At 48.7% G+C, this 12,744-nt stretch overlaps 1 protein-coding gene across 1 annotated transcript; it reads right to left on the bottom strand.

Moving 5' to 3' along the window:
* Nucleotides 1–7,956: 7,956 nt before the first annotated feature.
* On the bottom strand, nucleotides 7,957–12,162 carry LOC110562646 (muscarinic toxin-like protein 3). The gene is made up of 3 exons (XM_021659479.2): nucleotides 12,049–12,162; nucleotides 11,233–11,331; nucleotides 7,957–10,568 (listed from the first exon to the last, which is right to left on the bottom strand). The coding sequence occupies exons 1-3, from the start codon at nucleotides 12,098–12,100 to the stop codon at nucleotides 10,390–10,392; spliced, it is 330 nt and encodes a 109-aa protein (XP_021515154.1). The 5' UTR covers nucleotides 12,101–12,162; the 3' UTR covers nucleotides 7,957–10,389.
* Nucleotides 12,163–12,744: the final 582 nt, after the last annotated feature.

Here is a 12,744-nt window from a genome sequence, read left to right as displayed (position 1 = left end):
GGCATCCAGCCTCCAGGATGAGCACTGGGTCCCTCACAAGTCTCACAGTCTGTGGGGAGATGAGTCAATGAAACTTGAGTCGGTAACATCTTTACAGGCACTGGGTCAAAACCTCTAAGGTCTGGGCCCATGGTTCATTCTTCTTACACATTTAAGCACAGTAAAACTTTGGGGAAATGTTTTCATGTGATGACCAGCACAACAAAGCTAAACAGGCAAAGCTACACTGAGACTCCTGAGCAAGGAAGCAAAGCACATGTGACCTTTACAGTAAGAATAAATTCTATCGGCTGATAAACAGAGCTCAGGGCTAGAGCCTAGAGGAAGGATCTGATAAGCATAAGGATGGATTCTATTGGTGGAGGAGGCTGCAGAGTATGGGGGAGGGGGGCCTCTTTCATGTGGATGAGTACTAGTCACTGAGAAACATAAAGCCCAGAATTAGGGCCTAAACAATTCTCAGAATATTGAGGGGGTTTGGGTGGAGGCTAGCTCCTCATAGAATAGCCAAGGATCACCAGGTTACTTGATCATGTTCACTGACATTCCAGGGGACCAGGCATCATTCACTTCCTTGATGTTGAAGGAAAGAGGCTCACATGGTTGACGATCCTTGTTTCTCTGATGCTTACTCTAAGCCGTGCTTCCTACAGCAGGTGTAATTTGGCTGTCACCATTTCAAAGACAGTGGTTTTGTCCCTCTAAAACATGACTGAAACCGCTCCTCAGCTATGGGTGGGACTGTGGGCCCACCTCCTCTCCACCATTCTGGGATTTTTGTTTAGCTTGAGCTTGTATAGGTATACAACATGCTGTCACGGTTGCTACGAGTTCATGTGGGCATCTGCCCTGTTGTGTCTGGAAATCACGATTTCCTTGAAGTCATCACCTCCTTACAACATCTCTGCCCCCATTTCCACATAGATCCCTGAGCTCTGAGGGGAGGGGTGTGATACAGATGTCTCCTCTATGTCTGAGCACTCCACAGTCTCTGCATGTTGACCAGTTGAGAGTCTCTGTGTTAACTGTCCTTTACTGCGAGAAGTTGTTCTGATGAGACTGAGAGATCCCCTGATCTATAGATATAAATGGTAAGACATAAGGAGTCATTTTAGTGTTACGTCTATTTAGCAGAATAATAGTGCCAGGTTTTTCTTGGCCTCATCAACAGCGTTAGGTTTTAAACTCCATGTCATGGAGCATGCCTTAAAACCAATCAAAGAGTGGATCGTTAATCTCATAACACTCATGCTGTGCCAGTGGCCATATCTTTTCAGGCAGGTCATTATTATAGCTCACAGGGTTCATAACTGGGTGATACTGCTGATCATTTTTCTCCTCTGTTCGCATGCATAGCACCTTCTAGCTGGCCAGTGGGTATGAAGCTCCTAGCTGAGTACCAGCTTGAATGTTCCATATTCTATGACTCCCAAGTACATGGGGTCTTCAGCACTAGGGTCTCACTGTAAAGTCCTGAATGGAAAAAAAAAATATCATTGGCAATAGTCTGTAATTTGGGGGGTTGAGGAGGAGGAGTCTATAAGGCTCCAAGAGTCAAAAACTCAAAAAGTGATAGCCTATTTCTGGTCCTGGGGTTTTTATTTGGTATCATGTAGTATCTTGTTGGGGTATTGTGTTGAGCTTGATCTACAGCTACTCTGTATTCAAATGTTAATTGCTTGCCTCCCCCCCCCCAAGATCCTTACTAGCCTACAAGCAAATTCTCGGGCATCCAAAATGACATCGTAAGAACCTTCCCTCCCAAATTATCCCTGATTGGCTAATAAAGTTGCTTACAGCCTTGGTTGGACAGAACAGAGGGCAGAGATGAGGTTCATGGCCTTCAGGGAGGGTGGTCACAGAAAAACCACGAGGGGAGGGAGGAAGGAGAAAGAAAAGGAGGTGGCCATGGGTTAGCATGAGCTAGAAGCGCACGGCAGAGAGCAGCTTGCCCTGAGGACTGGGATGCTGGAACATGTGCAAGTATTATGGGCTGTTTGTTTGTTTGTTTGTTTGTTTAATGGGAAGCATTAGAGGGTTGACTATCTACCCAGCTGTAGATCTCTAAGGCTTGTATTAAATCTAACAGGTCTCGGTGTCTTCTATGTGGAAAATATTGAGCTAAGGAGTGACTGCTGCTGTATTAACCACCAACTTTAATTAATAGTAATAGAATAATTAATTCCTTTTCCATATGCCCTAGAAACTATATGAATCAATATTAAATATTACTCATTCCACAACAGTATTGTGCTCCTGTTATATGGTAACTCCATTTAAACTATTTTTATATGTGTGTGTATGTGTATTGTAGATGTAGATGTATGTATTTTAGGAAGCTCTCTAAAACTAACAACTGGGCTTTGTCCTTGTTTTGTTTCCATTTGTTATGCACTGCCATGGCTCTAGACAGTTTGTCTTGCCAAGTTTTATTATCAGGAAAGCTCCTCCTTCGTGACCTTTGGTTTTATTTATGTATCTGTTTTTAAGGGATGTGTTTTAATTACCTTTCTGTTGCTCTGATAAAACACTCTGACCAAGGAACTTAGGAGAGAAAAAGGTTTATTTCTATCTATACTTCCAGCTCACAATCCATCGTTGAGGGAAGTCAAGGCAGAAAGTCAAACAGAAACCGTGGAGGAGCAGTGCTTTCTGGGCTCACTGTTCGGCTTGTCCAGCTGCCCAGGGCTGGTGCAGCCCACAACAGGTGAAGACTCCTACATCAACCCATCAATCAAGACAATCCTTTATAGACACGACACAGGCCAATCTGGTCTGGGCAATTTCTTAAGTGAGATTCTCTCAGGTGACAATAGGCTGCGTCAAGGCGTTCCCACTTTGAGTCCATTTCTCAGAGGGACCAGGCCAGCTTTATCTCATCAGGCCCTCAGTTCTTCAGAAACTACCAGGCCTGCCAGCACAGAGGTTTCCAAGGCTCCATGCTGCCCTGAGGACAGGCTCAGTGGGCACACTACCCCAGATCTCCATCTGGGGGAGCTCAGGAGATGCACTCCCTGTAGAAAGGATTCCTTTCAAGGTCAGGTTTACATATTTGCATCCCTGGGGACTATTGGGACTCAAGCTGAAATACACCCCAAGAGGCACAGAGCTCAAGATTCCCCAGACTGAGGACACTCATAGCATGTGGGGCTCCTGCCTGCCGTGTTCCTTACTGCAACTATTGTTGCTGTTGCTGCTGCTGCTGCTGCTGCTGTAGTGAGGCCCCAGGGAGCTCTGAGGCTAAAAAGGAGACTGCAGAGGAAGTGAAGGCCACCCAGATGTGAGGGGAGAAAATGGAGCTGCCAGGGAGTTGGAAAGGAAGAGGCCTCTGGGCAGAGAGGACAGAAGGATTCTCCAGGCGCAAGAGCAAGAAATGGGTGAGGAGAACCCCTGGCATAGTGCTAGAGGCCAGCAGAAGCGGAGGCCAGCAAGGGAAGGTCGTGACTTTGTTGTTCTCTTGTTTTGCTTTAATTTAACCAGCTCCCCACTGCCCATACTTTCCTGAAGGATGGCTGGGGAAGGGATGTATCAGAATTGCCATAGATTTTCTGCAAGCTGTAATTCATGGCATGTCTGCAGTGTGCCTCAGCCCATAGGAGATCAATGGTGACTTTGGCAGCTCCATACACCCTCAATTCTTTGCACGCCCTTAGGATAAACAGAACAGTCAGCTCTTTCATCTTGTCTAAGTACGTCTCTTCTCCCCAACTCTATCCTCTTGCACAATCGCTGACTAAACCCTAGATGGTTTCTGATTTGGATTCCAAGGCCCTTCGCAGCTCTCCCACAAGGAGAAGGGAGATGTGGATCATTTGAGGGAACTGCAGGTGCCCAAAGGCTGTCTCTGGGTTCTTTAGCCCCTGGATTCTCCAGATTCCAACATCTGCTAACAGTTTTATATAGACAGGGACTGTCTCTTCCTCTTCAGCACCTCCATTTGCTTTTTCCAGTTTTCTAAAGAGTGCTTCAGCCAGGGCCATAGTGTATATGAACTACTGGGCTTGGGGTGTGTCTTAATTAGCGTTTTACTCCTTCAAAGAGACACCATGATCAAAGCAACTCTTATAAAGAGAAACATCGGCCATTATCTTGGCCAAGCTTTCCATCGTCCCTGTGTGGAAAGGCTACTGGGGAAACAAGATTGGCAAGGCCCACACTGTTCTGTGAAGGTGACAGGCCGCTGTGGCTCTGCTTTGGTGCATCTCATCCCTGTCCCCAGAGGCACTGGCATCTTCTCTGCTCCTGTGTCCAAGAAGCTACTTATGATGGCCAGTATTGATGACTGCTACACATCAGCCAGGGGCTGAACTGCCACCCTGAGCAACTTTGCCAAGGCCACCTTTGATGCCATCTCCAAGACCTACAGCTCCCTGACCCCCAATCTCTGGAAAGGGGCTGTGTTTACCAAGTCTCCTTATCGGGAATTCACTGATCATCTTGTGAAAACCCACAAAAAAGTCTCTGTTGAGAGGATCCAGGCTCCAGCTGTGGCCTGAGGTTTTTTTATACAAGAAAAATGAAGTGAATTAAGTCTGTTTAAAAAAAAATACAAACACAAGGGACCAGTACTTCCTCTATGAGCTACCCTTCTCCTGTTAGTGACACTCTTAGGACCTGCTGTTGACAGTTTAACTTGAGTACCGACCAATGGTGAGAACACAGAGGTTTATTTGAGACTCTGGAGACATGCATTTCTCTGAAAAAGAAATGTTTTTTGTTGTTGTTGTTGTTTTTCAAGTCAGGCTTTCTCAGTGTAGCCTTGGCTGTCTTGGACTCACTTTGTAGACCAGGCTAGCCTTGAACTCAAAGAGATTCACATGCCTCTGCCTCCCTGAGTGCTGGGATTATAGGTCTGTGTCAATGAGCCCAGCTAAACTATAGTATTCTTAATGCATTTCCTGAGGCACTGAAGCCAGGTTTCAGGAAGGGAGTGAGGGAGGGACAGGTGCCTCAAGAGAGATGCAACAGGTGTAAGAAAGGGGATGACTGAGAGCTGAAGTTGTAACGTCAGTTCAGGAGTCCGTGTTTGGAGCCTGGGGAAGAGCTGCACAAGAGCCCTTCAGCGTGGGGCTGTGAATTGCTGTCCTCTTCCCGCTTCTGGACAGGCCTTGTGCCACAAGCCTCTGGTGCCAGGGGATGCACTGTCCATGGCAGACTGCTCTCTGCAGATATGACAGGCAGAGTTCTCCTGAAGTTTCACATGGGCCAGACCTGGGTCAAGGATAACTTCCCAGCCGATGATCTCCTTCTTACTGTTACCAGCCTGCGTTCTCCCATCCCCCAGGCACAGAAAAGATAATATGCTACATCCTAAATGTGTTCAGAGAGTAAGAACAAGAAAGAAATAACTGTCACCAGAGATAGAGCCTATACAAGAGACTACAGTGTGCTACTTCCAAATAGGGTACCCAAGATAATGGCAAGGTTTTATTCTGACCTGAAGGGCTTAGAAGAAGTAATAAGAAACCTTCTGCATCTTCTATTAAAAAACAAAACAAAACAAAAACAAAACGCAGGTTGTCAATCTTCGCAGGTCCCTCCTCCTGTCTCTACAAATCAGTGTGCATCCGTGTGCAGGGTCTTAACCATTCTTGGTGTCTCCTGATGCCTTGAGTTGGATTTTTCAAATGCCTAGTTACATGGAAAAAGGTTTGGTTTTAACAGATTTGTTTCACTTCATTCATGGGCAGTTTCAGAACAGTAAAGCAGGAAGGGCTCACACATAGGTTGCCCTCCTCTAAGTGTCTCCTGCTAAACTCTTATTGCATATTTAAGAAAGAGGAAACTTCCTTCTGCCCCTGTCGGTGGATAGGTACAGCTGCGCTGCAGCTTCTCCAGAATTCACAGTCTGGGGGGGAGGGGGCAAGGTCCCCTGTGGGGTTTCCATTCCAAATTATAATCTGACTTAGATATGAAGCTCTTACCTTTCACCTCACCTATCAGGCCACAGGACACGGATTGGAACTGTGCCCACACCCAGGGCTTGCTAAACTGGTTTCTGTGCTGCCCGACCCCTTGCCCAGGTCCCTCCTCCTCATAGGCTCCAGAAGATGCTGCGTGCTTTCCGAAAAGAGATGTCCTTTGACATGATTTTGAGTATTTGAAGTTGCTAGATGTGGAAAAGATTGTCAGCACTTTCAGAGTCTCTGCCTCACAAAGACCCTAAAGGCGTTTGCTGTGGTATCCATGGAAGAAACCCCGTGGCTGCAGTGGAGAGGCAGATGCTGAACGGCAGCATTTGCCTCAGTGCCGGAGTGAAGCCTTCTTGCTCTAAGCACCCTCTAAGCTTTCCTTGCACGGATCTGACCACATTTTAGGAATGTGTGCTGGCCGGTCTTTTGTTCTCTGTAGACTATTCATCAGCAGTGTCATTGCCTATAAAAACCTAAAGTAGCCAGCCAACACATATTTATTTGCTGAGACTGTGCTATGCTGGCACTGAGTGGTGTGCCAGTGACAGGGGGAGTCTTCGTTTTCAGGGTGACCACACACTGTCAACCTAAGAAAGGTGTGCTTGCATGACGAGCCTAGGTTTTTTGACAGGGTCAGATAGAGGCACAATGCAGCTGTTTGTGGTAAGACCTGTTGAACCTCTGCACCACCCATTCTATGAGCCAGACATCAGGAAGGGTGACTCTGTGTGGAAATACTCAATGGGACTGTTGCTCAGAGGGCAGCGAACAGGGTGATACAGGGGTGTGGAGGCCTGTCCTGCTTATCTTTTTTTTTTTTTTTTTTTTTTTCAAATACACCCTACAGACAAAATGCCCACATGCTCCTGACTCATGACATTTGGGCCTACAATGTCTTGACTTTGTGATAGTATGAACACACCCACACACCATTCTGTTCTTCACTTTGGTTCTATATTTAGTAACTGACATGAGCAATCCAATGTGTCGGTATAAAGCGGGCTGTGGTTTAGTCAATCTTGCCAAAATCCAGGAACAAATGTGTATAAGATCCAACACTCTTACAGTGTCTGCACAGAAGGCCAGTAATGAACCAAATACATTAAGAGTTCATAGGAAAGCCAGATGTGGCACTCAGAGAGACAGAGGCAGGCAGATCTCTGTGTGTTCAAGGCCAGCCTGGTCTACAAAGCAAGTCCAGGATAGTCAAGGCTACACAAAGAAACCCTGTCTCAAAGAACTAAAAACCAAAACCAAACAAAAAATGTCCATAGGAAGAAAACACAAATGACCTAAAATGTGCCTTAACAGAACCATTAAATGTCCGCAGCTGGTGGCATAATACAAGAAACGTGCAAAGGGCATGGCCATCAACATGGCAATTGAAGTCCAGCTCAGCATCTATTCAAGAGGATGGAATGAAACATTTCAAACAAAAGATGAAATCAGTTTGGTAATCAGAAGACCTTCATCCCAAGAACCCTCAGAAGCTGCTTTAAAAAAAGAAAAGAAGAGAAAAGAAAAAAATTATCATAGATAAGATAAGGAACAGGAAATTCAAGAGAACTGAGAAATCAATTACACTGACTCACAGAGATACTGGTTGACAAGGGAGGAACACTCGGGACAGAAGCTAAGCACTGACTGACGGCAATTCACTCCAGTGACTTCAGCAGCCCGTCCTTTTCTAGGACAATCAGGGATCGGCACCGGCCCTGAGAAACCCCTTTAACCTTCAGCATCTGATTAGCATCACCAGACAGACAGTTACCCCTCTAACCCATAGCTCCACACACCACGAACACTCGGGGGGAGTGGGGGTCAGTGAGCACTTATCAGAGGCCCTCAGGGTGCACACTGCCTAAGAGATGCTCAGCTCCAGTTGTGCGAGTGGCCACACAGCCCGGCCCTGTCATTCAACCACTCTAGCCCTCCTCATCTCTGCAAAGCAGCGCTGCAGAGATCTTACCAGTATGGCAGCAACGAATAACAGATGACTGCATGGGTATGGGAATGGGACACAAATTGAGACTATATGGTAGTATAGCTTTGTTGGTTTGTTTGTTTATTTATTTATTTAGAGACAGTCTCACTGGCTTGGCCTCGTGTGGCTTCAGATTTGCTTTGAAGACAATGATGTCCTTGACCTTCTGGCCCTCCTGCTTCCAGTTCCAGGGTTACAGGTGGGCACCACAATGTTCGGTTGACACAGCACTGAGGATGGACACCAGCGATACCCACAATGCCTAGCGAGCCCACTACTCTCTGAACCATTTATCCTTGAGCCTTAATTTGTTGTTTCTATGTTTTTGACCCAAAGCCTTGTATTCTCATTTTATTGTTAAGCAAGTAGAAGCCCAGAGAAATTAAGGTCTGTGCCTGAAGACATGGGAGTAAATGTCAGCATGAGGTGGCCTCCCTCAAGCCGGATCTGTCCTACCAGTGGGTAATGGGATGTGAGAAGCAGAAGGAAAACCATCCTTTGGTGAATGCTTGAAGCATGGGCACTGTAATGAAGTAAATTGTGCGCAAGGCCCCTGGAGCCTGTGGAATACCCAGCCCCCTGACCCAGTCTCCAGACCTCTGTGGCATCGACCTTTTGTGTGGGCAGCTCAGTGGCCGTGGGCCCGCAGCATGTGCACACTTTGCCAAGAAAGCCAGCAAATGCCTGCGCTCTGGAAAAAGCATGACTGATGAGGCCCCAACAGTAGGATACTTTGCACAAGCAGCCCACCAACCTGGGGAGCTTGGAAACCGGACAGGGCATTCATGGAAATCTCTGTTTCGGGAGCAAAAAGCCTCTTGTGAAGCTATCTCACACACACTATCTTGTATGCCCTGCTCTCACCTGACGATTTTCCTCTTCCCTGTGATCTCATCAAGAAGCTGTAGCCAGCAGGGCACCGTGGTGCACACGCCTGTAATCTCAGCACTCTGGAGAAGGAAGGAAGGAAGAAAGGAAGGGAGGGAGGGAGGGAGGGAGGGAGGGAGGGAGGGAGGGAAAGAAAGAAAGAAAGAAAGAAAGAAAGAAAGAAAGAAAGAAAGAAAGAAAGAAAGAAAGAAAGAAAGAAAGGAAAAGAACCTATAGCCTACCAGATTTTAGCTCCAAGCCCTACTCTTCAGCAGAGGACTGCTGTTTTCTAGGACCCTTGAGACCTGCACCAAGTAAGATTCTGAGCTCATCCACCAGCTCTGCTCTTCCTTACTGGCCATATGTCCAGGAGCAGCCCATCTGCCTCCTTCAACTAGTGTCATCACTCTTTGGTACCTGATAAGGTGACAAGTGAGAGGTCACCTGAATTCAGCCCTCCCTCGGTCCCCAGCGCACTGATCCAGTACCTCACAGCACACCCTTGTGCAATAAGGAGGTAGCAGAACCACATGGGCAGCTTGCCATCAGGTCTAGATTAGGCACACTCTATGGAAAACACCACAGAAAGTCCCTGGGATGGAACGAGGCTGTGAAGCGAATGACAAGCCTGAACTCACTCTCTGCTCTAAACATGGATCTGGGAAGTTAGGGAGAATCCAGCCAGTGGGGTCACCCACCAAAACTGCTGCCAGCCCAGACTTTAATTCCCCCATTCATTCTCTTCATCGGGGCATGGTGTTGCCCAGGCTTTCAGATATGAGGAGAGAGGCAGACGCCCACTGAAAGGATGCAGCCCTAGTGCTGTCTAGTGGGGTCCTGGCACCGGACCACAGGTAGAGAAGGGAGAAAATGCTTCAGGCTTCACTCACAGCTGGACCAAGCCTGCTCCTTGCCCTCGTAGTTCTAGATTCTCTTTGCTCCAGGACAGACCGGAGTTCACGGGGACTCCTGAAGTCCTGATAAGACTGGTGTCACCTCGAGATAGAATCCTCAGAGTCCATCCCAGCAAGGTATGCTGGGGCTATAAGCTACACCACTGGCATTCCATGCGCCAGCCCTGCGGATGCCAGGGCTGACCCACACCTTGTTCAAGCAAATCTGTCCCACCATCCGCCCTTCCCCGACAGCCAGGCTGGAGACCTCTCCATAGGGTTTCCGCTTGCCACGGAGCTTTGAACTCAGTTAAAGCAGCGCATTTCAGTATTGTGCCGGGGTCAGCTCTTTTAAAGCAGTGATGTGCAGGCTCAGGTCCTCTGAGGTAGTTAGAGAGAGGAAGCCATGGGGTGTGTGAAACAAAGAAGCCCCCAAAATAGCTCCTCGGGCCTGCTGAGGGGCCTACCTCAGGCCTCAGTAACTGGCTCAAGGCTTCCTTGCACCAGCAGTTGGAGGGCAGCGGATGGCCAGCCTGCAGACAGAGCTCTGAATGCAGCACCCTGAACAGTGGCAAGGATCTCCATCAGACTAAGGCCCCACGTCCATGAGCCTTCTCTCTTCGAATCCTTCTGATTGGAGTTAAGGAAGCTCTGACACACTCCCGTCACATGATGGCACCTGGCCCCAAACTCCCAGCTCTGCAGCTTGCGGGCCTGAGTGGGAGCTCCGCACCTATTTGCTGAGATAGATGAACCAGATGCTGAGGGCCAGCAGCCCCCAGCTGGCATGGAGTCTCCCAGTACTGTTGCAGAGGTCCGTGTTGCAGCAGGAGGCCTTGATCTGGCTCTGATGGATGTCAGGGCAGGTATATGCGCATGTTTTTGTCACGTCCATTTGGTGGCCTGAGGTTGCTGGAAAGAGAAGGCAGAAGGACATTTACTGAGGCCTAAAAGACCAACTCCAGGCCCCATCAGCAAAGCCAGGCCACCTACAACCTCTAGTTCAAAAGGGACAGACAGCAAGACGTCAGTAGGATCAAACTCAGGTTGTGACCAGGATGCGGTCAGAATGTGGTCAGGTTCAGGGCTCAGTATGTGGTCAAGAGTAAGGCTTAGTTTGTAACCCAAGGTCAGGGCTCTGTGTGATGAAAATCAAGGCTCAGAGTGTGACCACAGTCGGGTCTCAGTGTAGGACCCGGGGTCATGGCTCAGGTATATGACTAGGGCTACCCACTCCTCTATTTTCCTCCCCCCCCCCACCTTTCCTTTTTGAGCGTCCAGCACTCTTGACAACAGTTAAAACTGCACGTTTTATACAATCGCACGTTTCATACAGTGGCTCACATGGAATATCCCACCCGCTCTTTGTAAGGCAGCCGTGTTGGTTCCCTTTTGAAGGGAGGACAGAGCTCCCAAAACACTCTCCCAAAACACAAATTGCAGGGGACTCTCGGGGCCATATCTTCCCAGCTCCCCCGATTCTACCAGCGAGCTTCGCCTTATGCTGGCATCCCCAGGTGCTAGATGCAGGTCCTGACCCCCCCCCATCCCACCCACCTACGACCGAGACACTCACTGTACCAGCTGGTCAAGCAATAGCGGCTCGTGTTCTTGCAGGACGTGGGGTTGTAGCAGTTCCCTACGCCACTGCACTGGTGACACCGCAGCGCCTGAGCTGGAGAGACACAGCTGGGATCAGGGACGCCACACCAGACACCAGACCACCAAACAACTCGTCCTGTTTTCCCACCTCCCACATGAGCACCCTCTCAGCAGCGGCGCTGAAGAGCCAGAGCATAGGGCCCTGGCTCTGGAACAGGAAATCAAGGCTCTGAGTAACCAGCAGGGCAAATGTCGCCAGATAAGTGATGCTAATTCCACAAGACTTTGCAGAAAAGACGTCAAGTCCAGCAGAACAGAACGTCTAGGCTTGATAGAAAAGGTGAAGGGGCGGGGAGGGAGGCGGAGCACCAGTGAGATGGTTCAGAGGCACTTGGTGCCAAGTCTCATGACCTGAGTTTAATCTCCAAAACCCGCACAGCAGAAGAGAATAAGTTCCAACAAGTTGGAGACAGATAGAGAGACAGAGACAGAGGGACAGAGACAGAGGGACAGAGACAGAGACAGAAGATATCATAAAAGAATTTTAAGGTGACTGAAGGTATCAAGGAAATGACTCCATAGCTGGACTATGGTCCCACTCTCAGCTCAGGCAAACCTGGATGTGGAGCCTCCAACAAGTCCTGTTCCCTGAGCCAGCACCTCCTCTGAACATCAGGACCACATCATCTGGAGGGCAGGTCCATCCAGGTCATCCTACCCCTCTGGGTGCCAGTCAGAGTCCTCATGGGCTCCAGTGACCTAAGACAGGGGTACCCACTTCCTGGCTCACCTGAGGACCCCAGCAGAATCAGAGGCAGCAACCAAAGCAGGTGAATCCTCATCTTGGGCAATGAGGACAAGCAGAGCTTGTGTCTGTGTCCAGCTAGTACTGGGGACACAGTCTTTATAGTCTCTTGCTCAGTGGGTGGAGCTTTGGTCCCTCTCTCACCCCTGACTACCTACATGTGTCATGTCTGGGTGTGTATACCTCCAAGACTGCCTTGTCCGGCTCTCTAAACCCTCTGCCCAATACCCATCCCCCCTTTCTCCTTCTCCCTGCAAAATCCCCAACCCCGACCCTAGAAATCTGCTCTTATTTCTGCCAGACCATCATCCAGGAACCATTGTCTCTTCCTTGCCCATCTTAACAAATGTTCCAGGCAAGACTGAAACACCAGAAGAGTGTCCTCTCACGCTGCAGATCACAGTGCCCACAAGAGACATCCACTCAAAAGCTCAACCCCTTGATGTGTAGATGGCATTTTCTCCCCTCGTGTTCTCAGGTCCCCTTTAGATCTCTCAGCTCCTCCAGTAAGTCTGGTGAGGTCACCTTCCCTGGCCTGCCAGGGGATGGGAAAAGAATCTATAATGATGTTAGTCCATAAGAGGAAAAGAGAGGGAACACCATGTATAACAGTGGGATGAGGATGCTGGATGTCAATGGGCTGAGGATGTCGGGTATCATTGGACTGGGGTGCTGGGTGCC

Source organism: Meriones unguiculatus, chromosome 8, assembly GCF_030254825.1.
Source record: "Meriones unguiculatus strain TT.TT164.6M chromosome 8, Bangor_MerUng_6.1, whole genome shotgun sequence".
Taxonomy (NCBI): domain Eukaryota; kingdom Metazoa; phylum Chordata; class Mammalia; order Rodentia; family Muridae; genus Meriones; species Meriones unguiculatus.
Note: the sequence above shows the minus strand (reverse complement) of the source record. Positions and strands in the feature narration are given on the sequence as shown.

Coding starts and splice junctions, on each gene's coding strand:
- LOC110562646 (XM_021659479.2), bottom strand. CDS start 12,100: ATGAGGATTCACCTGCTTTGGTTGCTGCCTCTGATTCTGCTGGGGTCC. Junction 11,332..12,048: donor GATTCTGCTGGGGTCCTCAG/GTGAGCCAGGAA, acceptor GTGTCTCTCCAG/CTCAGGCGCTGCGGTGTCAC. Junction 10,569..11,232: donor TTGCTTGACCAGCTGGTACA/GTGAGTGTCTCG, acceptor TTCTCTTTCCAG/CAACCTCAGGCCACCAAATG.